This window comes from Anser cygnoides, chromosome 26 (genome assembly GCF_040182565.1).
Source record: "Anser cygnoides isolate HZ-2024a breed goose chromosome 26, Taihu_goose_T2T_genome, whole genome shotgun sequence".
Lineage (NCBI taxonomy): Eukaryota > Metazoa > Chordata > Aves > Anseriformes > Anatidae > Anser > Anser cygnoides.
This window is the reverse complement of record NC_089898.1, coordinates 5,347,446-5,375,020: the sequence shown is the minus strand read 5'-3', so window position 1 is coordinate 5,375,020 and position 27,575 is coordinate 5,347,446. Positions and strand designations below refer to the sequence as shown.

At 42.4% G+C, this 27,575-nt stretch overlaps 1 protein-coding gene across 22 annotated transcripts in view; it reads right to left on the bottom strand.

Annotated features, from left to right (window-relative positions):
• Positions 1 to 27,575, bottom strand: part of AAK1 (AP2 associated kinase 1) — a 96,646-nt gene that overhangs the window by 15,627 nt on the left and 53,444 nt on the right. For 2 of the 22 annotated variants that reach the window (XR_010826653.1, XM_066983532.1), the window contains exons 15-16: positions 27,311 to 27,468; positions 26,816 to 26,935 (exon numbers count right to left, since the gene is read on the bottom strand). Coding sequence is in view for 21 of the 22 variants with exons in the window: in XM_066983532.1 (XP_066839633.1) it covers positions 26,816 to 26,935; positions 27,311 to 27,468 (278 nt within the window). In the remaining variant the exon portion in view is untranslated. Of the gene's footprint in view, positions 1 to 3,420; positions 5,477 to 6,986; positions 7,092 to 10,555; positions 10,667 to 11,450; positions 11,553 to 13,188; positions 13,291 to 19,270; positions 20,455 to 25,190; positions 26,222 to 26,815; positions 26,936 to 27,310; positions 27,469 to 27,575 lie in introns of those variants that run through there. The other 20 variants (XM_066983533.1, XM_066983519.1, XM_066983534.1 and 17 more) reach the window with 20 other exon arrangements.

The window sequence follows — 27,575 nt, the reverse complement described above, 5'->3', positions numbered from 1 at the left end:
CCACACAGCACCCACAACCCCTCGTGCTAAAGGGACGCAGCTCCTGCAGAGGCAGCGATTGCTGACGGCCTCCTGCACCACGCCGGACGCTGTCACTGGGCAGCAGCCGCATCTTTTGTCCCCTCCTCCCCAGGACTCCCGGGATCTGCAAGGTACTTCGCTAGGAAGCAGCCCTTATTTCATCAATTAAGGCTTCAGTTTTATAGCACATACTTTACTCCATGAAGTCTTTACAGAAGCTCGTGCTTACAGATGACGTTTCTTTCTACCCCTGAACATCTGTATGTAATTGCTTTTATTCCAGGGTCAGATACAAAGCAATTATCTGAATGAATGAATAAATAAATAAATAAAATCCTCAATTATACTCAGGCTCCCTTTCTAAGGAAGTTTTTGTTACTAAGGGAGAATTTAAGTAATAAAAGCGCCTCTGGCTCAGTGCACCAGGAACACACCCTGCCTTTTGAGGTGGGGGCCACAGAGCAGCTCCGGCTTCCAGATTACCACTGCTTGCAAAACACCACAAAAAAAGGGTTGTAATTTTACATGCAGGTAACAACCTGCAGACACTGTTTACCCTTGAGATACAGCACTGACATACAGGGGTCCTGTCTTTCATAGAAAACACCACACAGACGTGGCAAGGTACTGAAATAACTGATGGGAATTACTCTCCCTTTTACAGGGCCTGCAAGGAAGCAGAGCAGTCACCGAGATTATCTCATTTCTGGATCAGAACCCAAAACAGGAACACATCAGAGGAATACTGAGGCATTCTGGGGTCTAAAGCTGCTTCTTGACCAGCTCTCCTCATTTTATCTAGCTGAAGTCAGGAAGGTCTCAACACATTAACAGGCAGCTAAAAATCATCAGTTACTAGTAAGCAAGATTACTGGTTTGGCATTTTAAAAGGGTGAAAAGACTTCTCATTCCTCCATTCTTGAAATGGTGGTGCTTTTCCGCATATTCCAATTTCTAGATGCATCGTCACTGAACATCACCACAGGGCCACCCCACACAGGGCTTTCAGTTAGCAGACATCAAAGCAGGACACTGAAGGTCGGCATCCCCCTTCCCGTGTCGCTGGCCAATTCAGGCAGCAAAATGGTTTTGCCCCAAGTCACTGCACAGCGGGACCATCTTCAGGGTGCTTAATTTCCAGAAGATGAGGAATTTAATGCTCTAGTTTTGGCACACTTGCACAGTCGTTTGCACCGTGCAAAATGAGATAGAGCAGGTGTTGAAGGCACAAACTGCACACGCTATTCCATCAGTTCATGAACTAGACCAACCAACTGGAGACTAACAGCAGCTGTTGGGTTTTCACCCTCCTTTGTACAAGCCAAACATTACATATTCAAGTCATTTTTAAGATGCAGATGAGTTTTTAGAGGTTAAACTCCCTCCTGTGGACGGCACAAGCCTTGCAGATCACTGATGTCCTTACACCCCCACCCAGCAAAGCAGCCCACCCAAGGAGCAACGAGGAGGTTTGGTACCGTGCATGGAGTCTGCATTCCTGTGCGTAGGCACAGCTCTCCCCAGAGCAGAACTTCCCTTGGGTACAGAAGTCTACTACACCACTAAAATCAACCCACCACTCCCTCCCCATCTGCCCCCACCTCCCAAGTCCGTATTTCCTGCTGTAGTTAATGTGCAGTGCCCACATCTCAAAGAAGTCATGGGGGAAATTCTCACCCGACTACTGGTAGCTGAGTGGACTGATAAGCCTCATGCGTTGGAGCACTCCCCCATGGTACATTCACTCTTCCCCCACACCTGTGCCAGGTCCTACCAGCTCTGACTGGTACCTATACAAGTTATTGAACCACAAACTGTATTGGCCAACAAGAAGATTAACTTATTTTATACAGACACGTGCATGTGCATGTTCACACTTCAAACGCTCATGCAGCACGCTGCTCGATGACATTTTCTGTGGTCAGAGGCCTATACGCTCCATTTCTTGCATTTGCTTCAGTACCCCTGAAACTTGCTCAACTGTCTTTGGCCTGGATCACATTTGAGCTTCCATTTTAATAACATAATTTAAAAAAAAAAAAAAAACACTTTTCAGATAAGGTGGTTTTGGAAAGTCACATGAGGCAATACCCTATGAGGTTTCAGACTGAAGAATACACTGGGGACAGGACCTCTTGAGATCTTCCAAACAGGAATATAGACATCATCATGCTCTTAAGAAAAGTGTCCCTCTAAAAACAATTTTTAGATGCAGATCTGCCACAAAGCCACCCATGCCACAGGTTTTCCACACATCTCTCAGCCTTTGCCAGCATGCCCAAGTTTTCAGGTCACACAGCTCCTGCGGCACGTGCCAATCCTTCAGTAACCCCGTACTTGACCAAGTTCCAAGGAACCCAGTGAAGACTTGGACAGCCAGAATTCAGGAAGCCATAGCCACCTGGCTATGGGACGGCTGCAGCTGACAGTGGATCATCAGACATAACACGAATTTGCTGATCTCTGAATTGTGGGTGACACACTTGTCCTAATTCAGTTAAATAACTGGGGAAGAGTTTGAAAGGCGGGGCAGTTTGAGACTCAAGACCACTCAGAGTCAGCAAGAACTGACATCTAAGTTCCAGCTATTGCTTTTAACACCTCACCACCCCAAAAGCAGAATTTATTCTTGCAACCAGAGCACAGCCTTGAGTTGAAACAAAGTTGCTTTGTGTACCGTGGTTGCATCTGAAGTACCAGGATACATCAAAACAATCAATGCCCAAAACAATACAAGCTCAAGCCTACTAGGGCAAAAGTGCTCCTCTGTCATCCTGGCGTATATAAACAGCACATACCAGGCAGGGAGGAAAATCACTCTGCTGCAAGTTTGCTGTCTGCATGTATATATTATGTTACTTAACAACAACTGACCCTTAAAAAGAGACAGGAAACACCTCTCATGGCTTCAAACGAGGTTGCAACCATAGCTGTATGAGAACCATTCTGACACAATTTCAGGAACGCTGGGTGCCAAACTTCTTCCATGTGGACACCGGCTGAAAGTTCAATTTGTTCCTTCACAATAGCAGCTTTCACACAAACTCCTCAACTTCTGAGCAGCACACAAATACTAACCTACTGCCTCTAGGACAATCACATTTTTTGGAGAGCTTCAAATTAATCCCACGTATCCACCCATTTCACATTCCTTGCATTTTTCATTCACTTAGCAAGTAAGCGGAGAGTCTTCTCTGAAGAAGCACGTCTAGGTAACAGACATCTCTAAAAATGTATGCTTCCATTGTATTGCGTTTCCCACCCAGATCCATGAATGGCTACTTGAAAAAGCAATAAAATGAACATTCACATCTGCTTATTTAATAGCATTATTAACAACCCAGTGCATTTATAATTTTTCCAGAACCCTTGAACAAGTGCCATTTAAAATCTTAAACATTCTTTAAAAGTACTTTAATTCACAGAAATCTTTGTTTCTAATATACAGTAGATGGTTACTTTTTAAAATCCATTCTCTTTTCATATATTCTCAGTATCTGACTATACAATAGCTTTCTATCTATAGTGTCTTCATGTTTCCAGTCCAGCTTGCCTGTGCTTTAGGAATATAAAACAAAAAAATAATAAAGTTCTATCCACAATTTTACTAAGGTCATTTCCATAGTTCTCATGTAAAGCTTCTCTTGGAAAGTGCAGTATACACATGTAATGATACAACACACTTAAGCAATACTTTTATTATTAAGTGTAGGTTTTAAAAGAAGAGTAATGTAGAGCAGACACGATTGATGGTAATTCTATTTACAGAATTTGTTAACCTAAGCGTTGGGGTGGGGGAATAGTGGAGAGACTGGAGATAGGAAAGGAGTAGTCATGAACTTTGATTTCTTTCCGTCTTAGCGAGGTCAGTACATACATATTTCAGTCGTTCATACTTTCGCACATGGGAAACTGCACTTTTACTAATACAGCTACATACACATACACAAGGTTAGCAGTGTAAGCTATTAATTATTCCACTACAGAGGAAGAGTCCTTCTGTTCAGAAAGAGCTTTCAAATACAAGATAGAAATTCCGGACTTCATGACCATAAACCAATGAAAACAAGTTTAGCGTATCCAGCTAGCTGACAAACTAAGCATGTAAAGGGAAAAAGAAAAGGTAAAACCCATCAAATTGTAGCAGCACTTATTTCAAACCACCTGAACCAAGTGCATGCTTGATCCACAAAGACTGAAGAGTGGAATAAAGTCCACAGTAATCTTTATCTACTGAAAGAAAAAGGTTCCATACTTAACTGGTTTGCACTATATGCAGTTACAAGAGAAAACAGGGAACCCAGAACAGATACCAGATGCTTGACTAAAACCAGGATTGAAGTAGACAGACAACTGTAGGACAATTTGTTTCGTACACAATTTACAGTAGGTTGGGGGGGGATTTTTTTTTCCAGTCAAACACAGAAATAGTCACAGAAAATGCATCTGCTGCTGCCACAATGCCCTTTTCAGCCTAAAAAAGGTCAACAAAATTGCTAATCACAGCCATACTCACACATATTTGGTTCAAAATCTTGTTATATTTCACTTAGGGTCATTTTTGCAGCATTAACAATCTGGTGGCCTTTTTTTTTTTTTTTTTTGAGCTCCCCCCCACCCCCATCCCACGGAAGCACAGTTCATTCATAAGCAGGATTGTTAAACAGCGAACAATTAGCTGGGGGCAGTCCAGAAAACTCTCTTCATATGCACCATCACCAGAGGTACTAGGCATGACTACTTCAGGAGAATTCAGTGCTTTTTCCTCCTCTGAAGCATATACTGGCAATTTAGAAACATCAGCTCTCCTAACCTGTATTCTGCAGGAGAGGGACGTCCCTACCAGTTTCACTCATCCCCTTCCTCCTGCCCATTCATCAGAAAATTAGGAACAAAACAAGAAACAAACCCAGAAACACAAACTCAAAAGATTGAAACAGTTGTTTACACGCTACTATATGGAGAAAGGAGTCTGTTGTATGCAGGGATCGTACATCAGCTATGATTATCTAAATCATTTACAGTTAGGCTTTCCATGACGCTATGTGTACATCTCAGCAGGGTGGCTAATGACGGTGCTCTCTTTAGACATGGGCTAGCAGAAACAGGTGCAGAAGGAACCACAGCAGGTTTTCACCAGCTTTAGAGAGGACTACCTGGAGAACTGAGACAGAATCTTTTGTGGGGCATGGGAAGACAGGGAGAAAGGTGGGTGACTGTCTCCTGTTGGCAGATTTGTTTTTCTTTTAATTAAGGAAAAGAACAAAAAACAAAAGAACCACAACTGAAGGTAACTCCTCTGGAAATGAAAACGGAGGATTAGGTACGTTACAGAAACTGCGTCTGCTACTGTGTCACTGCTACAGGTCTATGAGCTGATCCACCAGCAGTAAAGACCTGGCTATGTTGGGAAGACTGGACTCAGAGCTTCCACTGTTGTTTCTAGAATGCCCACCTGAAAGTGTGAGAGATAGGAATTCAGTATTGAACAGGACACACACACACACGACAGTTTCAGATGTTCAAGAGCAAGCAAGAAAAAAAGTCAAAGCAAAACAGAAAACCTGCTCAAGCTCTTCTCGTTACTTGCATCATGACAGCAACATTCCCTTTGCTCGCTCTTCCACCCTCTCCCTCCCCTCCAAACCCAGCTTGCTAGACTCGCATGGAAAAACATCGCAGCAGCTTCTGTGCCAACAGAAATCTCTACATCCAAGCTGCAGAATCAGTCCTTACTAAAGGATCTATAAAACAATTTTAAGTACTCCCACAACCAATGGAAAGGACTGTTCAAAGTTTAACACGTTAAAAATTAGTTGCTGTTTTAAAAGCATCTTTGAGTTTCCATCCACTGTAGGGAGAGTTGAGCTTTCTCAAGAGAGAGATGCTGCTCTTTATTCAAAGTAGCCTATCTTGGCCCAACTTTGGTAGAAATCTCCTTTCTCTGCAGGAGCAGAGTTTAGTATCACAGAACTTTTTCTGATAAGCACCAGTTTTTGGAAGCTAGCATTAGATGCAGAGCAGGTGTACAGTATGCTCATGCTGTAAATGAAAATGGTAGTTAGGGAAGTCAAAAAAGTTCTACCAAACTAAAAACCAAAACCAGATAAAGGGAGCTCTGTAATACATTTTTAGGCCTATGCTAGCATACTAAAAGCTGTAATCAAAGCCCTTTGATGGCTTGACTACACAGAGAAGATCCATTTGATTGGCCATACTGAAAAATCCTGTCTACAAGAGCTATAAAATTCAGCAGTATCATTTGTTTTAGGGAAACAGTACTGCTCCTTAGACTCAACCTTGCATAAGGCTGAAATTGTTTGCAAAGACGACATTAATGTGATGCAGGTGACAGGAATACTGTAAAAGGAGAAACTTTCCAGTCTGTGTCCTAAAGGTGAAAAACACTCAAAGCTGTTCAAAGGAGGTGGGTACCACCTACCAGGCTTCTCACACAGTTCCCACAAGCACCTTTGAAAATCATTAGTCAGAAATAAAAATACTCGCTTCTGGCAGGAGTCTCAGAGTTATAAATGATTATTATCACCTCCCTTTCTTGTACCTCATGTCAAGTTCACTTAAAAGTCAAAGGACCTCCTTCCATTGGCTTAAACAGTAAATAAGAACCCCAGAGAATAAGAATTTGCTACTGTACTTTAGGCATAGAGCTATTAGTGTACCCTGCCTGGCAGACTGGTAGAAATTACTTCATGGGACCTAAAGATGCTTGCATGTCTATTCTATCTCTTTGGACATGCAACCTTCTCATAAACAGAAAATCTAGAGACACTGCAGGGCCAATATAAACCAGAGAAAGACTGAGCTCACTAAACACTACAACAATAATATCTTACAATTTATGATTTGCATTACTTCACATGTACTGTAGTACCACTACCCCAGAACTAATATATGTTCATTGTTTCTTTTCTCCTTCCCTTTTCCACACCCAAATCCTGGCTTACCTTGTGAATTTTTGGATATCAACACTGGAATTGGGTCAAACTCATCTTCTGTCACTTTTTCAGAGCCCTCAGGAGCATCAAAGCCTGCTATCAGGTTAGTATCTTCTGCAGTGTAAAGGAGAAACAGAGGTAAAGAAGCAAAGATAGCAGAGAAAGCTGGTTAAAATTGCCAAAAAGTGTTAGAACATCTTAATGTTTTCAGAGACAGAGTTTAGAAGAAGGAGTTTCATTTAAAAGGTGAAATAAAGTCAGTAAGCCTTTAGTAAAGAAGGTAAGAAATAAAAGAAGCAATTAAATACCAAAGTAGAGGGGGAAAAAAAAGAAAAAAAAACACAACCAAAACCCAAATCAAAAGGCAAGCCAAGTGACAAGAACCAAAATAAAGTTTGGTCAATCTGAGGGCTTAACAAGTGGCAGAGCTCAATGATGTGGTGAAAGCCTAGGGCATAAACTGATGAGGACTGAAGGTATTCTAAGTCATCATCCAGGCGCCATCAGATATTAGCGCAGTTTGACAGAGCAATCTGTCTCTCCAGTTACCAGCTCTCATGTACAGGGAGAAGAAAAGGGCTGGGAAAAATGCAGAAGAAATTCCAGCCATCTACAGTGGATGAAACCCCTGAGCTATTTTTACCCACAGCGATAAAACAGAAAATGCAATATAAAGGCAGATTTCCAAGGTGTCCAAGATATAACTAAACACACAGAGAGATATTAAAGGCAACTAGAGCAGTTCTGGCACATAATTCCATTGATTTTAAACCATGTCAACAGGAATTAGACACTTGGTGGGAGGCACTTTCAACTACTTCCACAGTAGCTCAGACATTTATCTGCCTTATCAAGCAATTACATACCTTTAGGGACTTTCACACTCTAACCGTGCATCACTACTACTTACTTTAGACATCTAAAATACCTTCCAAAATCTGGTTCTCAAATACTACATGAAATATGTCAGAAAGCATAGCAAGGACATGTAAAAGTCGATGTTTTCCAAGGAACGGTAACATTCCTGTTAGGCTTGGATCAAAAATAAAAGCTCTTTACCTAAAGCTGACAGATACACTAATAGGTTTTGGGTAAGATGATGCAAGAACCAGCTTGTGAAAATACCTTGTCCTCTGGAAGATCAGATTCAGGAAAAAAAAAAGATAAACTAAAAACAAACAAACAAACACCAAGTTTTATGGAAGACTAGGCTGAAAAGCATCAAAACCAAATACATTTGGTCTTGACAGAAAGTCTCATCCTGTCATCAATGTCTCTGGAGTTATTTGTGGCTCCTCTCAACATTGCTGGGAGCCTCTGAAAGCATTCTATTTCCATTTGACTTCATTTATAATTACAATTGCTCATACCCCCCGAGTTTGCTGTACAAGAAGCTAGTCAAGGAGCACTGCTCAGTTGTGGACTATCTTTCCTGAGGAGAGGGAAAGGCTGGCGAGTGTCCCAGTTTGGGCAGAACTCCTTGGAAGAAGTAGCTATTCACAAAAGCATTTGAGCTTGCCTTAATAACTATACATCACTATAACTGGAAAAAAAAACTCTTTTCTCTCACACACATGCAGCTTAGCGCTGTGTTCAGCAAACACGGGTTAAGAAATCCTGAAAGCCAAACAAAAACTCAGCAGCCACAAAGCGCAACACAGCCTAGTAAAGCACAAAGGAAAGGATGCTATGCCTTGGCTGAAGCACTAAGCCATGTTCAAAACACAGCTGCTTTTTCTTGTCCTCTTGGTCCCACTGAGAACTTGCAGCACTGCAGTTCCATGGGCTGATTACACCTATGGATATCACTATCTGCCTCATAGGTGCTTTACAACACCAAAGCCGGGACTGGATAAACAAACCAAAAAAAGAATGGGACAGATGTATACTTAATGGCCACATCCAGAGCTATAAAAGCAGTGTTTGAAGAGAAGTCACAAATTAATTTTGGAAGAGTATATTTATATTTTGCTCCCTTCCCTCTCCCCCTGCCCCTACTCCTGCTAATTAAAATCTCACTGTCCCTGTCAAATGCGAGCCTTTCTCATTCCAGAGGGAACAGCAGGGCAGCCGGGGAGAAGTCATGCAGAAGTCCGTTAATTTGTTTTCTCATTAAGTCACACCAACAATGTTTTGGCTTTGCTATGTTCCAGACATGGAGTAATAATTGCTTGACATATATTTCAAGCCATTTACTCAAAATAAAGTGGCACGAAAGTGCATTATAGCAAAGAGCAATTAGAACAACTGCTTGTTTAAACCCAAAAGCTCTATGAAAAACAGTCTCATTTTGAAGTGCCATCAAGTGTAAAAATTGATTGCAGACTGTTTTACAGCAATTCCTCTGAGGACAGATCATTTTCTGTTGCTATAGGGATACTTACCAAACGAACTAAGCAAAACCCACTGTCAAGGGGCACCAAATGGTTAGCATTCAAGCCTCTGAGCCTGTCTTTACATGGCAATAAATAGTACAAAAGTCCTGGTCCTCCCTCCCACTCAGGTGGAGGTGTACTACCCAATATTCACTGCAAGCTTGGCTTATACAAATCATCTGCTAACATTTGCCTTGTCCTCAAGGGAGGCACTGTTCACAACTGCCTTAGCCCATAGCAGGAATGTGCCAGAACAGAGCCAAAAGAATTCACCATGAAAGTCACACGTCAGCTGATAGCTCTTCAAACTATTCCACTGCCACTACTCCAGCTACAGTGCATGAGAAGGCCCAAATTTTAGCTGGATGCTCTGCAGCCTGGAAAAAAAAAGTCATCTGATTCAGGATCCAGTTTCCCAGGGTCCTCCGTTCTTGATTTTTAGTGGAACAGAGAACAGAACTCAGACCACCGCACTGTATTTTCATAATTCCCCTCAAGCTCAAATAATAAAGGGCGGATCTGCAACTCTTAGGAATTATCACACATGGTCTACTTCTTTGCAGCTCTGCTGTTTTGTGTTACTGTAAAACTATTCCACTTTTCAATTGGATATTGTACTTAGACTCTCATTCATTTTTGCTGCAGTTTGACTCAAGAGCCTTCTCCTGATAACCTCTGAAAATGAAATCAGCCTCCAGATCTGAAAGAGCTCAGTCACATGCTACAGACATGAATGTCGACAGACAAAAAAAACAACATTCAGAAACATGTGACACCAGTATAGATCATTATCAGGCTCCCTTCCAGACTCAATAATACAGCATAAAAGCAAGTCTTACATCATATGTGCAAAAGGCAAAACAAGAGCGCATTCACGCACCATCCTGAAGAAGGGTTGCATACAAAAACCTACCTATCCTTTACGCTCACTATGTCATTCTGTCTTGTGGAAGGTATCACCTGTCTTTATTTACAATCAGGCTGAATACATTAACCTGTATTTTCCCCTTAGTGCTTCAATTCCCATTACAAGTTTCACTAGCTTGGGAAAAAAACAAAGCAATGGCCGGGGGGGGGGGGGGGGGAACACCACTAGACATGGAGCATAGCATCTGCTTGTGTAAACTGGTATTAGCTTCACTTCATGTCAGAAGACCGACTTCTGGGATTGATTAGGCATTAGAGATAGGAGGGACAGTTTACCTTTGTGAGGTTGAGCCGTGAAAGCTACAGGAGCAAACTCATCCAAGAGGTCAGCAGCAGGGTTAGAAAGCAGAGAACAGTCAAGCAGAGAGTCTTCCCCAGTGAGAGAGTCTGAATCCAGGTTAACATCCCAAGGCCGCAAGGTAGCATTAAACAGGACACAAACACCGTTAAGCTCATATTCGCACATTCCTGTTCCCGTCCGCTTAGTGCACAAAGAGAGCATTGATGCAAAGCCAGCAAAAAAACTGTCCTTTTTTGTAGTGAAAAATATTTCTCACTTCTCTGCAGTGAGGGCAGAGGGATTTCCAATACCTTTATCAATATATAACACAGTTTCGCTGGTGCTAACTGCCCTCTGAAGTAGAGTATACAACAGTGAAATCCCATACAAGCAATACATTAAATTAGATAGGGGGGATGGAGGGGAAAGAGTTGCAGGGACTCTCTGGCAAAACTAAGTACACTGGCTGTTTCACAGCAGACCTCTGAAAAGATGTCAAGTACATCTGCAGCAGAAGATGCCAGATCAACACCTTCATAATTAGAAAGGAACATGACTGGCTCATTACCATTACAGAACAAACGGAGATCTGCAAGTGCTCCAGATTTCAAAATATTCATCACGGCATTACTCTGGCACCTACAGATTTGTAATAGTGGGCTGAAGGAATACTGTACCATTCAAACAACGAACAGCATTGACTTTTAAGGAACCGTGCAGCACCCACTTATAAAAACACACCAGCAAGTGCAGTTTACACTGGTGGGGAAAGCAGCGAGAGAAGAGATGCTTATGTCCATGCAGATACTCTGATTTTTTATAGCAAGGTTACACAGCCCATCCCAGTGCAATGCACTCATGCGCTGCCACAGACCCTCCCACCTCACCAACCTGTTCTGTTGGAAGCAACCGACTCAGTCTGCGACACAAGGCGTTGGGGCAATGGAGCCTCGAGGCCCGGTATAAGACTCTCAACAGCTACGTCAGGTTTTCCTTTCCAAATGTGCAAAATGCCAGAGCAGAGGAGAATCCAGAGGTTAGTTTGCAAGACACCACAGAAGTTAGAACTAAGAAGGCAGTTGTCTGAACCCTTTAGTGACTCACTGATTTCATTGACACCTGTCAGTTACATTGGCAGTGAGATGCTGAAGTTAGACTGATAGCAATTTAACTGTGAGAAAAGATTATGACACTAGTGTTTGTTGGCTTTGAGCTTTTCTGTTTTGTTTTGGTGTGTGTGTGTGCAATTTGAAATATCCAAAGGCTGAAATTGAAGGCTACTAATGCCTGCCCTGCAGCTAAGCACAGGGCCTGGAGCTGGGCAAATAACCGCAGGCTTTTGCAAGGACCTTTTCCAGGAAAAAACAAACAAACACACCACCAAACAACCAAACAAAAAAAACCCACTGACCTTTGAGGAGTCTCCTTGCAATAGAGGTAACAGATCATTAACAAACCCACTGTGAAGCCCTTAGCATGTTCCCAGCTAAGCTTGTAAAAAGCCAAGACTGTGAGATCTTTTTTTCATTTTGCAGTGCTCAGCAAAGCAAAGTTTGTAGTCCCCAGTGAGAGGTGATATATTTTTAGAACTTAACATCTTACTGAAAACACTGGTCCCTAGTATTGTTGAACACTGGCATCCATTATGGATGGAGATGCTTACACAGGCTGGACCGAAAGATTTGTTTTTATATAATCCTTAAAGGGAAGGGGGACAGACAGGATGGCTGTCAACACAGTCACAACAGCCAGGTATAATGCTTGTCTGGGTCTCTTCCTCAAGGACCAAAATTAAGGTAACGAGCCAAGAAGTGAAATTGAAGAACAAGGATGCATTCAAGTGCTAGGATCAGAAATGGTCTAGCTGACCAACGCAAGAGAGATCCATGAATACTTTTGTTTGTGTAGCAGTCAGTCTCTTCGTGACTCGTAGGATCTTTATCTAAGAGTATTCAGACAACTGCCAGGAACTACAAGAGGAAGAAACGTCTTACAGTTAGGTGACTCATTTCCTACCTTTGCATTCAAAGCTACAAGGTTGCAGCCAGCCAGCCAAGAAACCCTGGCTTGGACCCAAAACCGAAAGAGCAGCTGATTACAAGTTACTGCAGTCTGCAATCATTAGTTTTTAGTACATTTGGCAAGCGGGTCAAAATATGGTTCTACAACACTGAAACCTTCACACTGCCTTGGAGCCTGTTGCATTTGGGCTCATCACAGCCCAGCACGTTTATTCTCACAATATGCCCCAGAGCAAACGCTCACTTCCTCCTCCTGCTGAGGGCCGATGACAGACAGGCTGAGTGCCCAGGCCACAGTCATACACACAGTCTTTAGAAGAATTGGAGAGATTTTTTTTTTGCATCTTCTTCAGTCAACAATTAACTCTCTTCTACCTATGACCAGAAGAATACACAAAGCCCAACCATGCCTTACTATCGTGATTCTCACAGTTTCCCAAATAAGGCAGATTTGTCTCTGTATAATCTGTAGCTGCCTACCACATTGCATTTTGCCAACATCAGCAGCTGTTTTCAAAGCCCAACAGGGTAAACACGCAGAGTTATCATGCAGGACAAGGCATGCCGTGTCAGACAAAGGGAAGGAGGTACCCTGAGTTTATTGTTACCATTCACAGCATCTGACGTGCTACCGAAGGGGTCAGCGAGAGGCAGGATATCAGGGAGCAGAAGCGCAGTCTCAGGAGATTTGAGCCCCTCAATCAGTTTTTCTGGGTTAAGCAGGAAAAGGAGGAAGGAATGCAAAGAAAAAAAAAAAACAACAACAACAAAAACATTAATTTGGTACTCAGTTCAGTGGCTTATCACCTACTAAGTCAGCTCCTGAAAAATATCTGCATAATCTTGTGTGCAAATAACACTATTCCCTAAAGAACATATTTTCACTAAAGATCAAATAATTTCAAGACAGGGTCCGCTATTCACCAGCTGGCTATGGTCATCTAGACAGCTGAGATACACTAGACAATCTAGACACACTTAAATACCTTAAGTGTGGGAGACAGAGGGATTTGGCCAACTTCTTTTCAGTAGTTTGTGGGGACAGGACAAGGGGCAATGGCCAAAAAATGGATCACAGGAAGTTCTGCACCAACATGCAAAAGAACTTCTTCACGGTGAGGATGACAGAGCACTGGAACAGGCTGCCCAGGGAGGTTGTGGAGTCCTCTTCTCTGGAGATATTCAAGGCCCATCTGGATGCCTACCTGGGCAACCTGCTCTAGGGAACCTGCTTTGGCAGGGGGGTTGGACCCGATGATCTCTGGAGGTCCCTTCTAACCCCTACGATTCTGTGGTTCTGTGAGGACATCCACAACCACTATGCACTGCTCTCCCTAAGAAGCCACTGTAAAATAGCATACAGTTCCTTCACTTCTATGTGAAGCACAACGGTTTAACATGACCCCCTGAAAACCTAACAAAAAACCCTATTCCTTCTCACCCTCATGTACTCGGGAGCTCTTCATTTGTGTTAGCCTTCATCTAATGAGAAGAGGGACAGATGATCAGAACCTAGAGCTAGGTTTACAACTCCTATTAATTTTCTCAAAAATGAAATACTTAAGCACTTTAAGAGCTCAAGCAAAATCAGAAAACACCGAGACACTACAGTACCAGGCATCAGAACCTGCCCTCAGGTTAAAGAGCTGTCTAGTTACCAATTACTTATTTCAAATATCAGGTTTCAAAATCAGGTATGTCATTGTCAGCTACATGACTCCCATGGTTTCCATTATCCATCATGCAAAGAAATTTAGATTGCATGTGTAAAAAAAATTAATCTCAATTATTAATCTGGTGGATGAGTGACTTTGCAATCAAAGTAACCAGGTTTTCAATACTGAGCTTAATTATTTAGCTTTTACAAAGGTTTTCTCACCAAACAAGAAGATGAGGGATATTTTCAGAATTTGTTAGAACTAATCACCTTCAGTAGAGCAGCACTGATAAAGCTTGCTCCATATGGACAAATCTGGTCACTTCAACTTGTTAAAATGACTACATTTATAATCTAACATTAGAACAAGCTATCATATGCCACAGCTACGCCTTTAAAACATTTTTACATCTATATTTATGTTTTGAGGATCTGGATAGGCTGGACCAATGGGCAGAGGCCAATACTACGAGGTTCAACAAAGTTAACTGCTAGGTCCTGCACTTCGGGAACAACAACACCATGCAAAGCTACAGGCTGGGGAAGAGTGGCTGGAAAGCTTCCCAGTGGAAAGGGACCTGGGGGTACTGGTTGATAGCCGGCTGAATATAAGCCAGCAGCGTGCTAGGGTGACTAAGAAGGCCAACAGCATCCTGGCTTGTCACAGAATCATGGAATCATTAAGGTTGGAAAAGACCTCCAAGATCATCTGGTCCAACTGTCTCCCTACCACTAACGTCACCCACTAAACCATGTCCCTAAGCGCCAGGTCCAACCTTTCCTTGAACACCCCCAGGGACGGTGACTCCACCACTTCCCTGGGCAACCCGTTCCAATGCCCGACTGCTCTCTCTGAGAAAAAATGTCTCCTAATTTCCAACCTAAACTTCCCCTGGCACAACTTGAGGTCATTCCCTCTAGTCCTATCACTAGTTATCTGCGAGAAGAGGCCAACCCCCAGCTCCCCACAGCTTCCTTTCAGGTACCTGGAGAGAGCAGTAAGGTCTCCCCTGAGCCTCTTCTTCCCCACTTCCCTCAGACGCTCCTCAATGGACTTGTGTTCCAGACCCTTTACCAGCTTTATTGCACTTCTTTGGACACGCTTCAACACCTCAATGTCTTTCTTGTAATGAGGGGCCCAAAACTGAACACAGTACTCGAGGTGCAGCCTCACCAGAGCTGAGTACAGGAATCGGGAGCTGTATCAGGAAGAGTGTGGCCAGCAGTACTAGGGAAGTGACTGTCCCCATGTACTCAGCTCTGGTGAGGCTGCACCTCGATTACTGTGTTCAGCTTTGGGCCCCTCAGTATAAGAAGGACATCGAGGCCCTGGAGCATGTCCAGAGAAGGGCTACGAAGGTGGTGAAGGGTCTGGAACACAAGTCCTGTGAGGAGCGGCTGAGGGAGCTAGGGTTGTGTGGCACTGGAACAGGCTGCCCAGGGCAGTGGCTGAAGTCACCATCCCTGGAGGTCTTCAAGAAACGTGGAGATGTAGAACTTACTCGTGTGGTTTAGTGGTGGACTTGTCAGTGCTAGGTGAAAGGTTGAACTAGAAGATTGTAGGGGTCATTTCCAACCTGCATGATTCTATGATTTTAAGAACTGATTGTAAGATGCTAGGAAAAGACAACACAGGAAAGAAATGTGGGGACAAGATTACAGGGAACATGCTCAAGTCTTTTTCCCAAAAGGAAAATGGAAAGATAACAGGTATTCATCCAGAGTACAATCGACTTAGAGTGCTTTACATTAAGTAATCCAGAGAGCAAGGCACAGGACACAACTGCGGGAAAAACATGGACTGTCTCAGAGTTGTGCAATTACAGATTGGGTTTAGCTCCTGTTTTAAGATGAAGTTTCTAAGCTATGAAGTGATACGTATGTATGCAGCAAATGTACTTACATTTTAGAAATTTACACCTATGATACTCCCTTCAGAAGCAGGCTCTTACAGAAGGCCCATTTCCAAATGCCCAGGTTGATGCAAATGCCCTGAAAAGCTGCGTCTTCAAAACCACGTATACACTGCCTGAAATCATTCCTTTTATGATCCCATTTCCAAATGTCTTGCTCCTTGAAGTCTCCCTCCTTCAATCTTACCTTTCCAAATACAGTTTCCTTCTTTTTCCCAATAGTGTAAATTGAAACCGTCTCTTGGTCAGATAAATAGGAAGTAACATATTGAGCTCAAACATTTTTTAAACAAGTAGAAATTACACGAATAAACATGTTATTCTTCTCCCTCCTATCCCCTGGGCTCAACTGACTTTATGCAAAGCTTTAGACTGACAGTGGTTCTTTGTCTTGTTCTGTTAGTTGTCTCATTCTTGTTTCCTTCATTGTTGGTTCTAATCTGTCAACACTTCTACAGGTAGTTACTTGACCTCTTAGTGCATGATTAAAAGAAACTTTATCCCTCTTGAGTAAGGCTGAGAAGTTCAACAAAAACAAAAGGCATCAGGATTATTGGGAAAGGAGACACCAAAAGTAACAAAAAAATCATATGCTTCTGTCTATTTTGAGGTTTAGCAGTTTGTTTCCTGGGTTTCTGTTTTGTCTATCATCTTGTGCCAATCCGTAGGGTTCAGACACAATAGAGGAACAGCAAAGTCACTTGAAGCAGTGGGAAAACGATGTTTAACTAGAAATTAAGGGATAGTTAGTGATGGCCCAGGGAAAACCATGGTTCCGCATGAGGTAATAGGAATACCTTCCTACAGCAGTTAGGTTTGGTCTCTTTAGCACAGCACACTTATTAAAAAACACACGTGCACTAAATGAAGTTTTTCAGAATCCACATCAGACATTCCTAAGCCCAAGAACAGCACATGCCTTTGCAGTGACACATAAATTCCACTCTTAAGTCTCTACCCTGCAAGAGCTCCAATGATAAAAGCAGTAACTTAAGGCAGGTATACTCTGCACATATGACTGTTTCCCTCTGCATGAAAATTAGGCAACTTCAGTTTAATTATATACAGCTCTTGAGAGAAAAACTAGGTTCTTTCACGATACTGAACAGCATAGGGGGTCCTGCTACCAAAGGAATTATCTAGCAGAAGTTTAAGAGAGAAAAGAGAAAACCTGCTTCATCTTCAAGTGAAGTAATGGTTGAGATGGAGAGAAGCCAACAGTGCTAAGTAATTTGAATAAGAAATTCAGCAGTGCAAGAAGGAAAAATGGGGATTAGTGATCTCCTTTCTATTATCTGTACAAATGCACAGTTCCAAGTCATGCATATATGAAACGATCATCAATCGCTGAACAGATTCCACCAATAAAGCAAACAGCATGCTATGTGTATCTGCCATTTGTAGAAAGGATGAATGATACAGCCTTGGGTCCACGTACAACCTGAAGAACATCCTCTCCCATCTGCCATCCCCTTAGCACAGATTTTCTACTGCAGTAAAACCAAGAGATGTTTTATCACTACGGTACCAGTTTCTTGTGACTCTCAGGACATGCAGGAACACAATCACAGGATGTGATTTGGAAACAGTCACGATGCCAAAGGAGGTCAGTTATACAGCAAACAGTAACATAACAAGAAATTAAAAAATAGCCTCTTCTATGCTGCAGTTTCAGGATCCATTGCGACTAATTTTGTGCATGTATAGAGCTATCACTGGAGCTTAAATGGACAAAGCACATTCTGAACCAGTCACCATGCTGTTAAATTCAGGTTTTGTAGTATCAGAGATCCTCCTGCCTCGTATAAGCATATCCAGACAATTAATATGTAAGCATATGAATAAGTCCAAGGATAAACAAGGTTAAGAAAATGTAACCCGTTTAAAACAATCACACAGCTCCTGAAGGGCTCTCAAAAAGGGCTTTTATCAAACTCCAGCTAGGAAATGTGATTTATTTGATAACTGTGCACCCACATGAGGTTTTCTGTTGGAGGTACCCTCATCCCCAGTTGGCCTACCAAAAGTCTGCCAGAAGCTTCCCAGGTCACAGGGAAAGTAAGCTTGATTCAGGTACAGGATCAATCTGACCTTTGGTACTTCATTTTCTATTGTTGTTTTTTTTTTTTTGCCTGTTTTCACTCATGACAGGATGGCAGCAAGTTTGCTACAGCTTTGCATCAGCTAGTGAGGATGCTGGCTGTGTAAACAAGATTCTTTAACAAATCTTAAGGAGGTATCTCTGTTTAAAAGAATGCAGAAAGCATTAAAAAGAGTTCTCTGTCAGCTGTTCCAAGAGCTGAAGCCTAGCCATATTTACCTAAAAGCCCGCAGTATGTCTCACTTCATTCTTAAGTTCCCAGTTCCACACAAGTAAGAAATTACTGCCTTTTTCCCTAGCACAATCAAAATGAGCAAAATACACACTGCAGAAAAAGCAAAGCAAGAGTATAACCTACAACTAATAGCTCTCAGAGGCATCTCCAAAAGTAGACATTGGTAGCTTCTCAAACTTGAAAACCAAACCACTTCCTTGGGGAATGAACACAAGAACTTTTCCTCTGATTTGCACCAATATAAGAAGGATGCAATACCATTTAGCATCAGCAGAATTAACTCTGAATTTATATCACAGGACAAGAAAGCAAGATCAGACCCCACACATAGATTAAGGAATAAGGTCTTGGACAATTTATTAAAAAACATTTTGATCTTTTTCTTCATTCTTTTCCAAATCATGCACAATTTAATTTGTGAGGTTTACAATTAGTCAGTTTGCACAGACTTTGCACCTGCAACACCACCACTGCCAAAGACTAAGTTGGCATGCTGCATTTATACTTGGTGATATATCTTTAAGCAAAGTATATGCAGAAAGCCTTTTAAGAAGAACTACAGTGATGAAAAAAATAATCAAGAGATAGCGGAGGCAAATAGGTTTTTAGTTAGAGCAGGCTATTAGAAAGAACAAAGATTCCCGAGAGACTTGCAAGTTAAAATGGAAACGGAGGGCAAAAGCCTGTCATACTTGGGTAAAATGCCAAACAATCAAGATGCAACATCTCAAAGCCAAAAGATGTCCACCAGCCAGGCACCGCACACAGTAAGAATGTTACTCACTCGTGTACTGCAGAGGAATAGCAAAAAGAAAGACAATTCAATAGAGCACACAGCAGAGTTCTTTTCTTCGGATGGCAACTGAGAAAGAAAGACAAGGTTGTAAAAAATGCTGCCAAGTCAACTGTGCTGTGAGTGGGAGGGCAACTTACCAAGGAAGGTATAGATTAGTAACTCAGGAAGATTTGTGCCTATTGATTAACCAAGTATTAAAGATTAAAGGAAGCCTTGCACATTATCCAGCCACAGAGAACTTTGACTAATCAAGGGAAAGCACTGGACTTCCATTTTCCTAATAGATTTTCTGCCAAATGGAATTGTTTCTTATATAGCACAAATAGAGAAGAAAAAATAAGTAACATGCGTTTAAAATACACATATATATATGTTTATGGACACACATGATTTTGTAAATACCATAGAGAATAGTCAGACAACATTTAAGTGTTTCCTTAAGAGATCAAAAGTGAACAATTTTATTGTTTCAAGTTAATAATATTCAAGTTCTATAATATTTGTCAAATGTCCCCTCCCACCCCGATTAAATTAAAACCCAGACAGAAACAACACTAGAGACTATTTACACTCATTTAGTTGGGGTTCCTGTGGTCCACTGGCTTTATTGCTCCAAATCATCAAACCACCATACTGTACTGTCAGTTAATAATACAGCAATTAATTCACCAGGAAACTACCTGAGTAGCACCCACTTTGCATCTTCCAAATCCAAAATGTAAACTCAAATTGTTAGTACCCAACAACATGCTCATGCATGCCTGCAGTAACCTGAAGCCCAGTCAGTGTGTCATTTTGGAACAGAACTTCTCATTAGAATTCAAGTTACTACTATTTTTTTTTTTAAAGCCACTGTAAACAGCCTGACATCGATTGGTAGAGTTACCTTCTCAGAATTTGTGGGCTTGGGGTAGAGGGGGTTATTATGCTGGTTAAAAACATCAGATATTTTTTGCCAAACAAGAGCCCTACTGCACTGGCAATACTGGTCCCGTTAAAGCAGCTGAACTTGTGTGTTTTGACAAGGACGTCAGTGATATGAGTCCTAACTCATGCTCCCAAATGCTAGAAACTGAGAGCTTTGGCAACCTATCTCAACATTCCATGATTCTTTACATGTTTCTAGTTCTTCAGTCATTGCAGTAGCCTGAAACTCACCTCCAGCTTGCAACCTAGAGGAAAAAAAAAGCTTAAGAGAACCTGTTCCTGAAGGTCTTACATTAGAAGACAACGAGGAAAATAAATATTCCTGTTTTGCTTAAAACACCTATTTTTGAAGCCAACTGTACATTTAGCAGGAATGGACAACAGGCCCATACATTTCTGTTAGGTAGGGCTAGGAAACAGGCCAAAGGTGGGGACATAAACATTTTGTTTTGAAGATGCACTGCAAGCTATGTACTTCCTCAGCTCTGAGAAATATCCTTTTCTAAAACGCACACAAGTCCACGGGCATTTGAAAGAAATAAAAAGGCAAAAATAATCCTCAAAGTGCTTTTTAAAAGCCTCAAAGATCCAACGTGATGATGATTCTTTAATAAGCAACACTATTTGTCTTTTCATCAAAAGCACGAATATCCAGTCGTGCCCAGACGGCACAGGCATGCTTTCTTGGCCTGTGTTTCCCTCCCCAGCTATATTTGCATGTTTATTTAACTGTGCCGGACAGGGAATTTCTCTTATCTCACTTTCTGTTATGGCCAAAAAAGCACTGTGGAGGCTGCTTCGTGTTGCCTTTCTTCAAACAAATAACTAACTACACTTGTCTCTCAGCTGCAGTTAAGATATTGAATTGTTGCAGGGAGTGAATGGTTGTGTAAACATGCAAAGAATGACCTATTTTAAAGAGAAAGGGGTGTTTTGGTAGGTAACACCCCAGAAAGACCACCAGCAGCACCCTGCTTGCACGGTCTCAGCCTGCACGTGAATCAGCATGGCGCAGCCAGAGCACAGGCGGGTTTGTTCTCCGGCCAGCAGCAGGGAGGAGCTGAGCTCTTTCTCTCTCTGCTCTCACACCGCAGTGCTCCTGCTCGACAGCTGCTCCTTGCTTGCTCTGCCAAGGACCCACACCCACCACCTCAGCTCTCTCTGCTCCTGCAGAGAAGAGAGAATAAGCCAGGCCTGATAGCACAGGGTACCTGGAGAAGAACATTGCTCTGGGACTGGAAAAGCAGACCCCCCCACCCCCCACCCCAAACAAAACCTCAAACAATTGGAAAGGAATGTTTTTGGCAATATCTCAGAGGGCATTCCACTGGCTCCACCCTTCACTTAGTCAAAAACTTTTTTATCTGAGCAGATGTTTCTAGATAAAGAACGTCAGGAAAGGCTCTAGATGTATCCTAACAGATGACTTAAGGGTGCAGATAATGATGGCAAGACAGCAAGCACATCAGCATGTTCAGTTTCAGCAGTTAATAATGAATATATGCTAAAACAGAAGCATTCGCATGCTCTGGGTCAAACCTCATTAACTATTTCTGGAGCCCATCCATACCAGCAGAAATAAAGTCAAAAGAAACAAAACAACTACACATAAAAAATAGACCTGAGACTATTCACAGAGTGGAGTCCCAATGACGCAGAGAACAATCTGTCGTTAAGCTTCATAACCCTCTTTAATTTCAGGTCTCCAGAATACCTGGCGCATAATTTACCCTCCCATGCTCGCACAAGCTAAATGCATATTGATAGGTATTAAGTAGCGACACGAAGCAGAAAAATTACCATTCTGATCAAATACTCCGTTATGATTAACCAGCAGTGAAGCCTGCAATAAGCTTATTAAGACGGACTTGGCTCACTTTCCTACATGCAAAGGGAAAAATGTTTTCAGCATGAATATTTGAGTCTTCCTTATTTTAACAGATGTTTTGCTGTACTCACACTCTTGCCACCGCCTCTTATGAGTTACAATTCCATTAAGAATTGTAGCCATTACACAATGGAGAAGGAGAAATATACTGAAAAACATTCTACTACCACTTGATTGTTGCCCAGAGCTGGTATTTCTGCCCTCTGTAGGGTGCTACATTTCCTCCTCTCTAGGAACACTTTTACTGAAAAAGCCCATTAGCTGTAACAAATTAAAACCAACCTCCTCTAGGATTCTGTGTATCTCCTACACCACGATCCACAGAAACAGCACTGCCTGCTAGAACCTGCTGTCCAAGGTTTGTCTTTGCCGTGTGTTTAACTGACTCCACAGAACCAGAAATGTGATCTTGCTGAACCGACGACATCTGAGCAGTCATACTTAAAGCTGTGTCTGTTGCCTGTGGCTCAATACTGACGTTCTTCTCCATTTGAACATATTTAGGCTGTCTGGGGATGGATCCTATGGCTATTCACAATGCGTTAAGCACTGTTTACTTATTTCTCAGGAATCTGATATAGATAGGCTTGTCTTTCCATCTGTGCGTACTGAGGAAAGGTAGGAAAGCACAAGGAGGTAGGTCTCCAGCCAACATTCGAGCAATGCCACCTGCATCCTCAGGTGCCAGCAAAGGGAGCAAGTTTGTGGCAAAAAAAGAAGCTGAGCTCTCAGCCAGACATCAGCTGTGACAGGCTTAGAGCACATAGAGCTGATGTAGCTGGCTCTGTATGGCAAACAGGGAAAATACCAAATCAAAGCCTCACTTATGCCTGTACTGAAAGCCTTACTGAACAACACTGCTCTTGTGACCAAGAGGTACAAGCTCACGCTTTTACTTCCAAAAGGGCTATCTACACCCACAGTCAAAAAAAAAAAAGATGTAAAATGTTGTCAGAGCAATGGGATTTGTAATCAATGTTTTCTCAGAAATAAAAATACTCTGAAGAGAAAGCAAATACTTAGCAAGCATTTAAACATAACTCCGCTGCTTTTGTGCAAAACTAAGGCAGCTTAGTAACATGCAATAGGAGATGCTGGCATACTAAGAGCCATAAGTCAGTCCCAACCCTACTGACCCACGGGGCACAACTAAAAGAATGCCTTTCACATCCACTCTGCTCGCTGTGGGGATGTTCTGCACAAGGCACACAGTACAGGTAATGCAGGCACACAAGCACAAAGGTCACTCTGTTTCTGCATGATAGATTGAAAACCTGAGTCCAAAACGAGGAATTTTTTATTTTTATTGTTTAATCTTTTCTGTTTCATCTACAAACTCAGACAAACCCTCTCAGTTTTCAAGACTAAGGATAAGTCTGCAGCTCTGACCCTTGAAAACATTCGAAACTTTCACAAGCTTCTGGCCTCATCAAATTTGATGTTCAATAAAGTAAAAAAACTAAAAATCAGATGTCTTCACAGCAATTTGCAGGGAGCCAACAAAAACAGATCTCTCACACACTTTTGCCCCTACGGAAGCAGACCAACATAACTCAGTAGCACTGACACGGGCAGGCAAAGAGATTTGCCAAAGGTTTAGCACCTGCCTGCAAAGATATGCAACCAGTCTGGGACAAATCCGTGGGACAAGCAACCTGGCACTACAAAAACTGCCGACAACTGCTCCTCCCATTATTCACACCCAAGGGCAGGGCTGAAAGACAATTTCTTTGCGGTGGTTTCTGTACCACAAATAATCTCAGAGCTCCCGCAGCTCAGGCTGCGACTGCTGCTTTGTATGGTTGCACTGTATCAAAATGCAGTAGGCAATAAAGGAAAACCACCAGCTTGGTGCTTAACTGTTTACGTTGAGCACATCAGCAGAGAACTAAACAGTAGCCTGGGCTGTCAGTCTTCAAGTCATGAAAACCAGCACTTCCACTAGCATTCGGGGAAAAATTAAAAAAAAGAAAAGAGCGTACAACCTGCACAAAATCTTCTATAGGTTCTTTTCAAATTAGTGCCAGGCAGGTCAGCTCCCAACAAGCACTCACATAGGAGAGAGAGGCTGTCCGTAAGTTCTGCTTCATTTATTCAAATGCTGAACTTTGAGAAAACTCCTTTTCAGCTGTAATGCATTTCTCATACTCTTTGAGCATCATCAGAATGAAACAAGCCCAACTAAACTACAGAAAAAATAGATTTTTCTCCTGAATCGCTTAACTTTCCATGGAGAGGTGTGATCTTTACAAATACATCTGTTTGAAGCTTGGGTTCTCCACAGTCCAACTACCAACTACTCGGAGCTTGAGCTGAGGACAAGGGTGAGGGCTGTAACAAGCACTTGTCCTCTGGGGATGGCTGACAAGAAGGGACCTGTCGCGCACATTCAAGCGAGGGCTTAGAGAAACTTCAAGATAAGAACATTGCTATATTCCAAATCGTACTGATTTGCAAATAAGCTCCTAAGCACTTACATAATCTTGTGCTAAAAAGTGTTGGCTGCTGCAGTCAGAAATAACCACACAGGAAAGACTTTCAAGTAGAACTGCAAAGTAAATGGAAATAGCTACCAACTGCACTAGAGAATTTTGCCAAATCAGAAAAGGTTACATGTTAACTTGTGCTTCAAATGAATCAAGCATTTGCAATAGGCTTTGAAAGCCAAAGAAACACTGACTCTTACAGAACAGAAATATTAACAATAATGAAAACTGCAATTTCAAAGTTAGAGACTAATTTGAAAATGGTTTAGGTGAGCACTGGTAATTTTGACTCAATGATTATTTTTGGTTTTGAATACTGAACCTTTAGAAACAGCAACATAGTTGGTGTTAGAAGCAATCTGATAGCCCTTGGGGCTGCCATGAAAACCAAAGGCTCTCGTGCACTGCTCACCACCATGCAGATGCGTAGCACATTCTGGCACTGAACATCATCACTACCACTGAGTTCAGCAGAACTTGTCATTGCCCAGCACTACTGACAAAAGCCCAGGGTTTCGGGTGCGCCTAGAAACAGAACTGTAAGATTAAGAATAGAAAACTAGCGACAACAATCTCCCCCCAACTCCATAAATTCAGTTCTGGTTACCTGGTGTGTCGGATAATGGGAGAGGAATGAAAGGATCAGGCACAGTCAGAAGAGGAGGGCTAGTGTCCAAATTCAGAATGTCTTTCGTTTTTTCAGCTGGTAGTCATGAAGAGAAAAGGCAGAGTGAAACAGGGAAGAGAGAAAAGCAGAAAGCATCAAGCAAAATCTAAACGCTGAGACACAGCTCAGTAGTACAGAGTCCAAGCTATGGCCTGGCAACACACTCGGAACAAGTTTATGTTGCTAGGGAAAAGGAAAAAAACAACAATATTAACATATAGATCTCCAACACAGTTTAACCAACAGATCTCAAAATATTCCTGGAAAGGGAAGTACCATTATCTTGATTTACAGGAGAACAGAAAGTGAAATACCTTGACAAAAGACCAGCCCCCTTGTTGGGCCTCTTTTGTCTGAAACGAGATACAGCATCTAGCATCAGAGAGGCTTAGACAGGCTCATATTTAAGAGGAAAGAAAATGAAAAGGGCTAGAAGTGTCCATCTTAGTGCCAGCACTGAATTTCCAAAGCACCTTTCTATATCAGACTACAGGACAGGAGAGTCCAGGGGCAAATTTTAAAGATAACTACTAAAAGAACTGAATATGCTGCAAGATCCAGAAAGCCCAGAATGCGTGGGTACTTCTCAAACTTTGCAGAAAGCATGTTACAGCTGAATCCAGGGCTGCTGTTACTCAGCATCACTCTAAGAAGGTTGATGAAACATCATGAACTGTTCACAGGGCAGTGAACAACTGGAAAAAACTCAGAGCAACTGCCTAGAGCCCTCTTGCACCATGGACTTCAACTACTAAATTCTCAGGTAAGAGCCAATACTACCAAGCTCAGTTATAAGCTCCTCTAAATCTCTCATCATGAACAGAAGCAAGTGTAAATGGATTTGTGTCTTCTTGTCCCTTGAAGAAGACTTCAATGATTCTTCAGTCTCTTCCCAGGGCTTCATTTGCCAACAGTTGGTCTGCTTTGGTGAGGAAGTATCAAACAGTTGCATTTTTCACTGGTGAAAATGGCTGCATGAGACGGGAGAGCACTTAGGGCTGCTGTAAGCAGCTTGCCACTACTGCGCTTCCCAGGTCATTATTGCATTCAGTGAGAACTCCTGGAGCTGAAGAACTAGAAATGAGCAGCAGCCCTCACTGAGTTTTCCCAGCACAGAAGGGGCTGCTCAGGGCAGAACCCAGGCACCAAAGTACCAAAGGAGATACCAGACAGGGCCCCACAGAGAGGCCTCCACACAAAAGCTCCTTAGACATCTGAGTCCAAACCCCTTATTGCACACTGCATATTTTACTCCCAGTAGTGAGCCATGTGGTACTTCAACATAAGTAGCTTTCTTGTGAACTTCAAAGGTTCGCTAAGTCTCTTACCTCATCAAAAGCTCCACTTCTGCCTATAGATGGTGCATCCCTACTCTACTACTGAACTGTGACAAGTCTATGTGCCCTTCTCTGCTGAGGAGCCAACCCTATCCTGGAGTTCTCAGTTCTCCAAGACCCAGCTCACTTTGTATCAGTTTTACCTCCTTTCAAAGAAGATATGACAGAGTTGCCACTTTTCAGCAGTGCTGTCCAAGGCATTGCCCTATAGAACATACTCCAACTCACCTGTTCCAGCAGTGAAGGAAGAAGAGCCACCAAATGCATCTGGCTGAGTTGCAGAAGAAGCTGGCTGGAAACCCAGAATCAAGTTCTCTGTGGAACTGCCCATCTTTTCTGGAGCTTTTCCTGAAACGCCAGACACAGTTTTAGGGGAAAAACTTCCATTCCGAAGGTTGTTTACTTACCTATACTTCTAAGAAGCTATTTCAGTAACTGACTTTAGGCCTTTCCTGCAAACCATTATTTGCAGATGAAGCAGAATTTATACTGCAGCTTCTACAACCAACTGATCCACAGTAAGAGCAGTTAGTAGCTCTCCCTTTGAGGATCATGCTTAACAGAGAACAGGGGTTGAGACAAGACATCGGAAGGATTTAGCTTGTACAGGTACAGCAGACAGTGACAACATGGGAGCACCCCAGCAGCATCTGACAAAGCATCATTCCATGCTACTTTCCATTTCGAGAGCAGGCTAGTATTAAACTACCTCCACGAACTTACCATCGCCCAACTTTGCAAAGTCCTTGTTCAGCAGCTCCTCAGCTGTGAGTTTGGAGAAGTTATCATCATCAAATGGATTCCATGTGGAGACATCAGGTGGGTTATAGACATTCTGCTGTGAGGTCCTTGGGGAACCCGAGGGCGTAGTGGAAGCAGATCTGGATGTGATCATCCCAACCAAACAGTCATTAATAATCCATCTGAAATTCTCTGGCCAGCGCTATGAGCCTAGTCCAAGCTACTGCATTATAATTACTTCCTACTT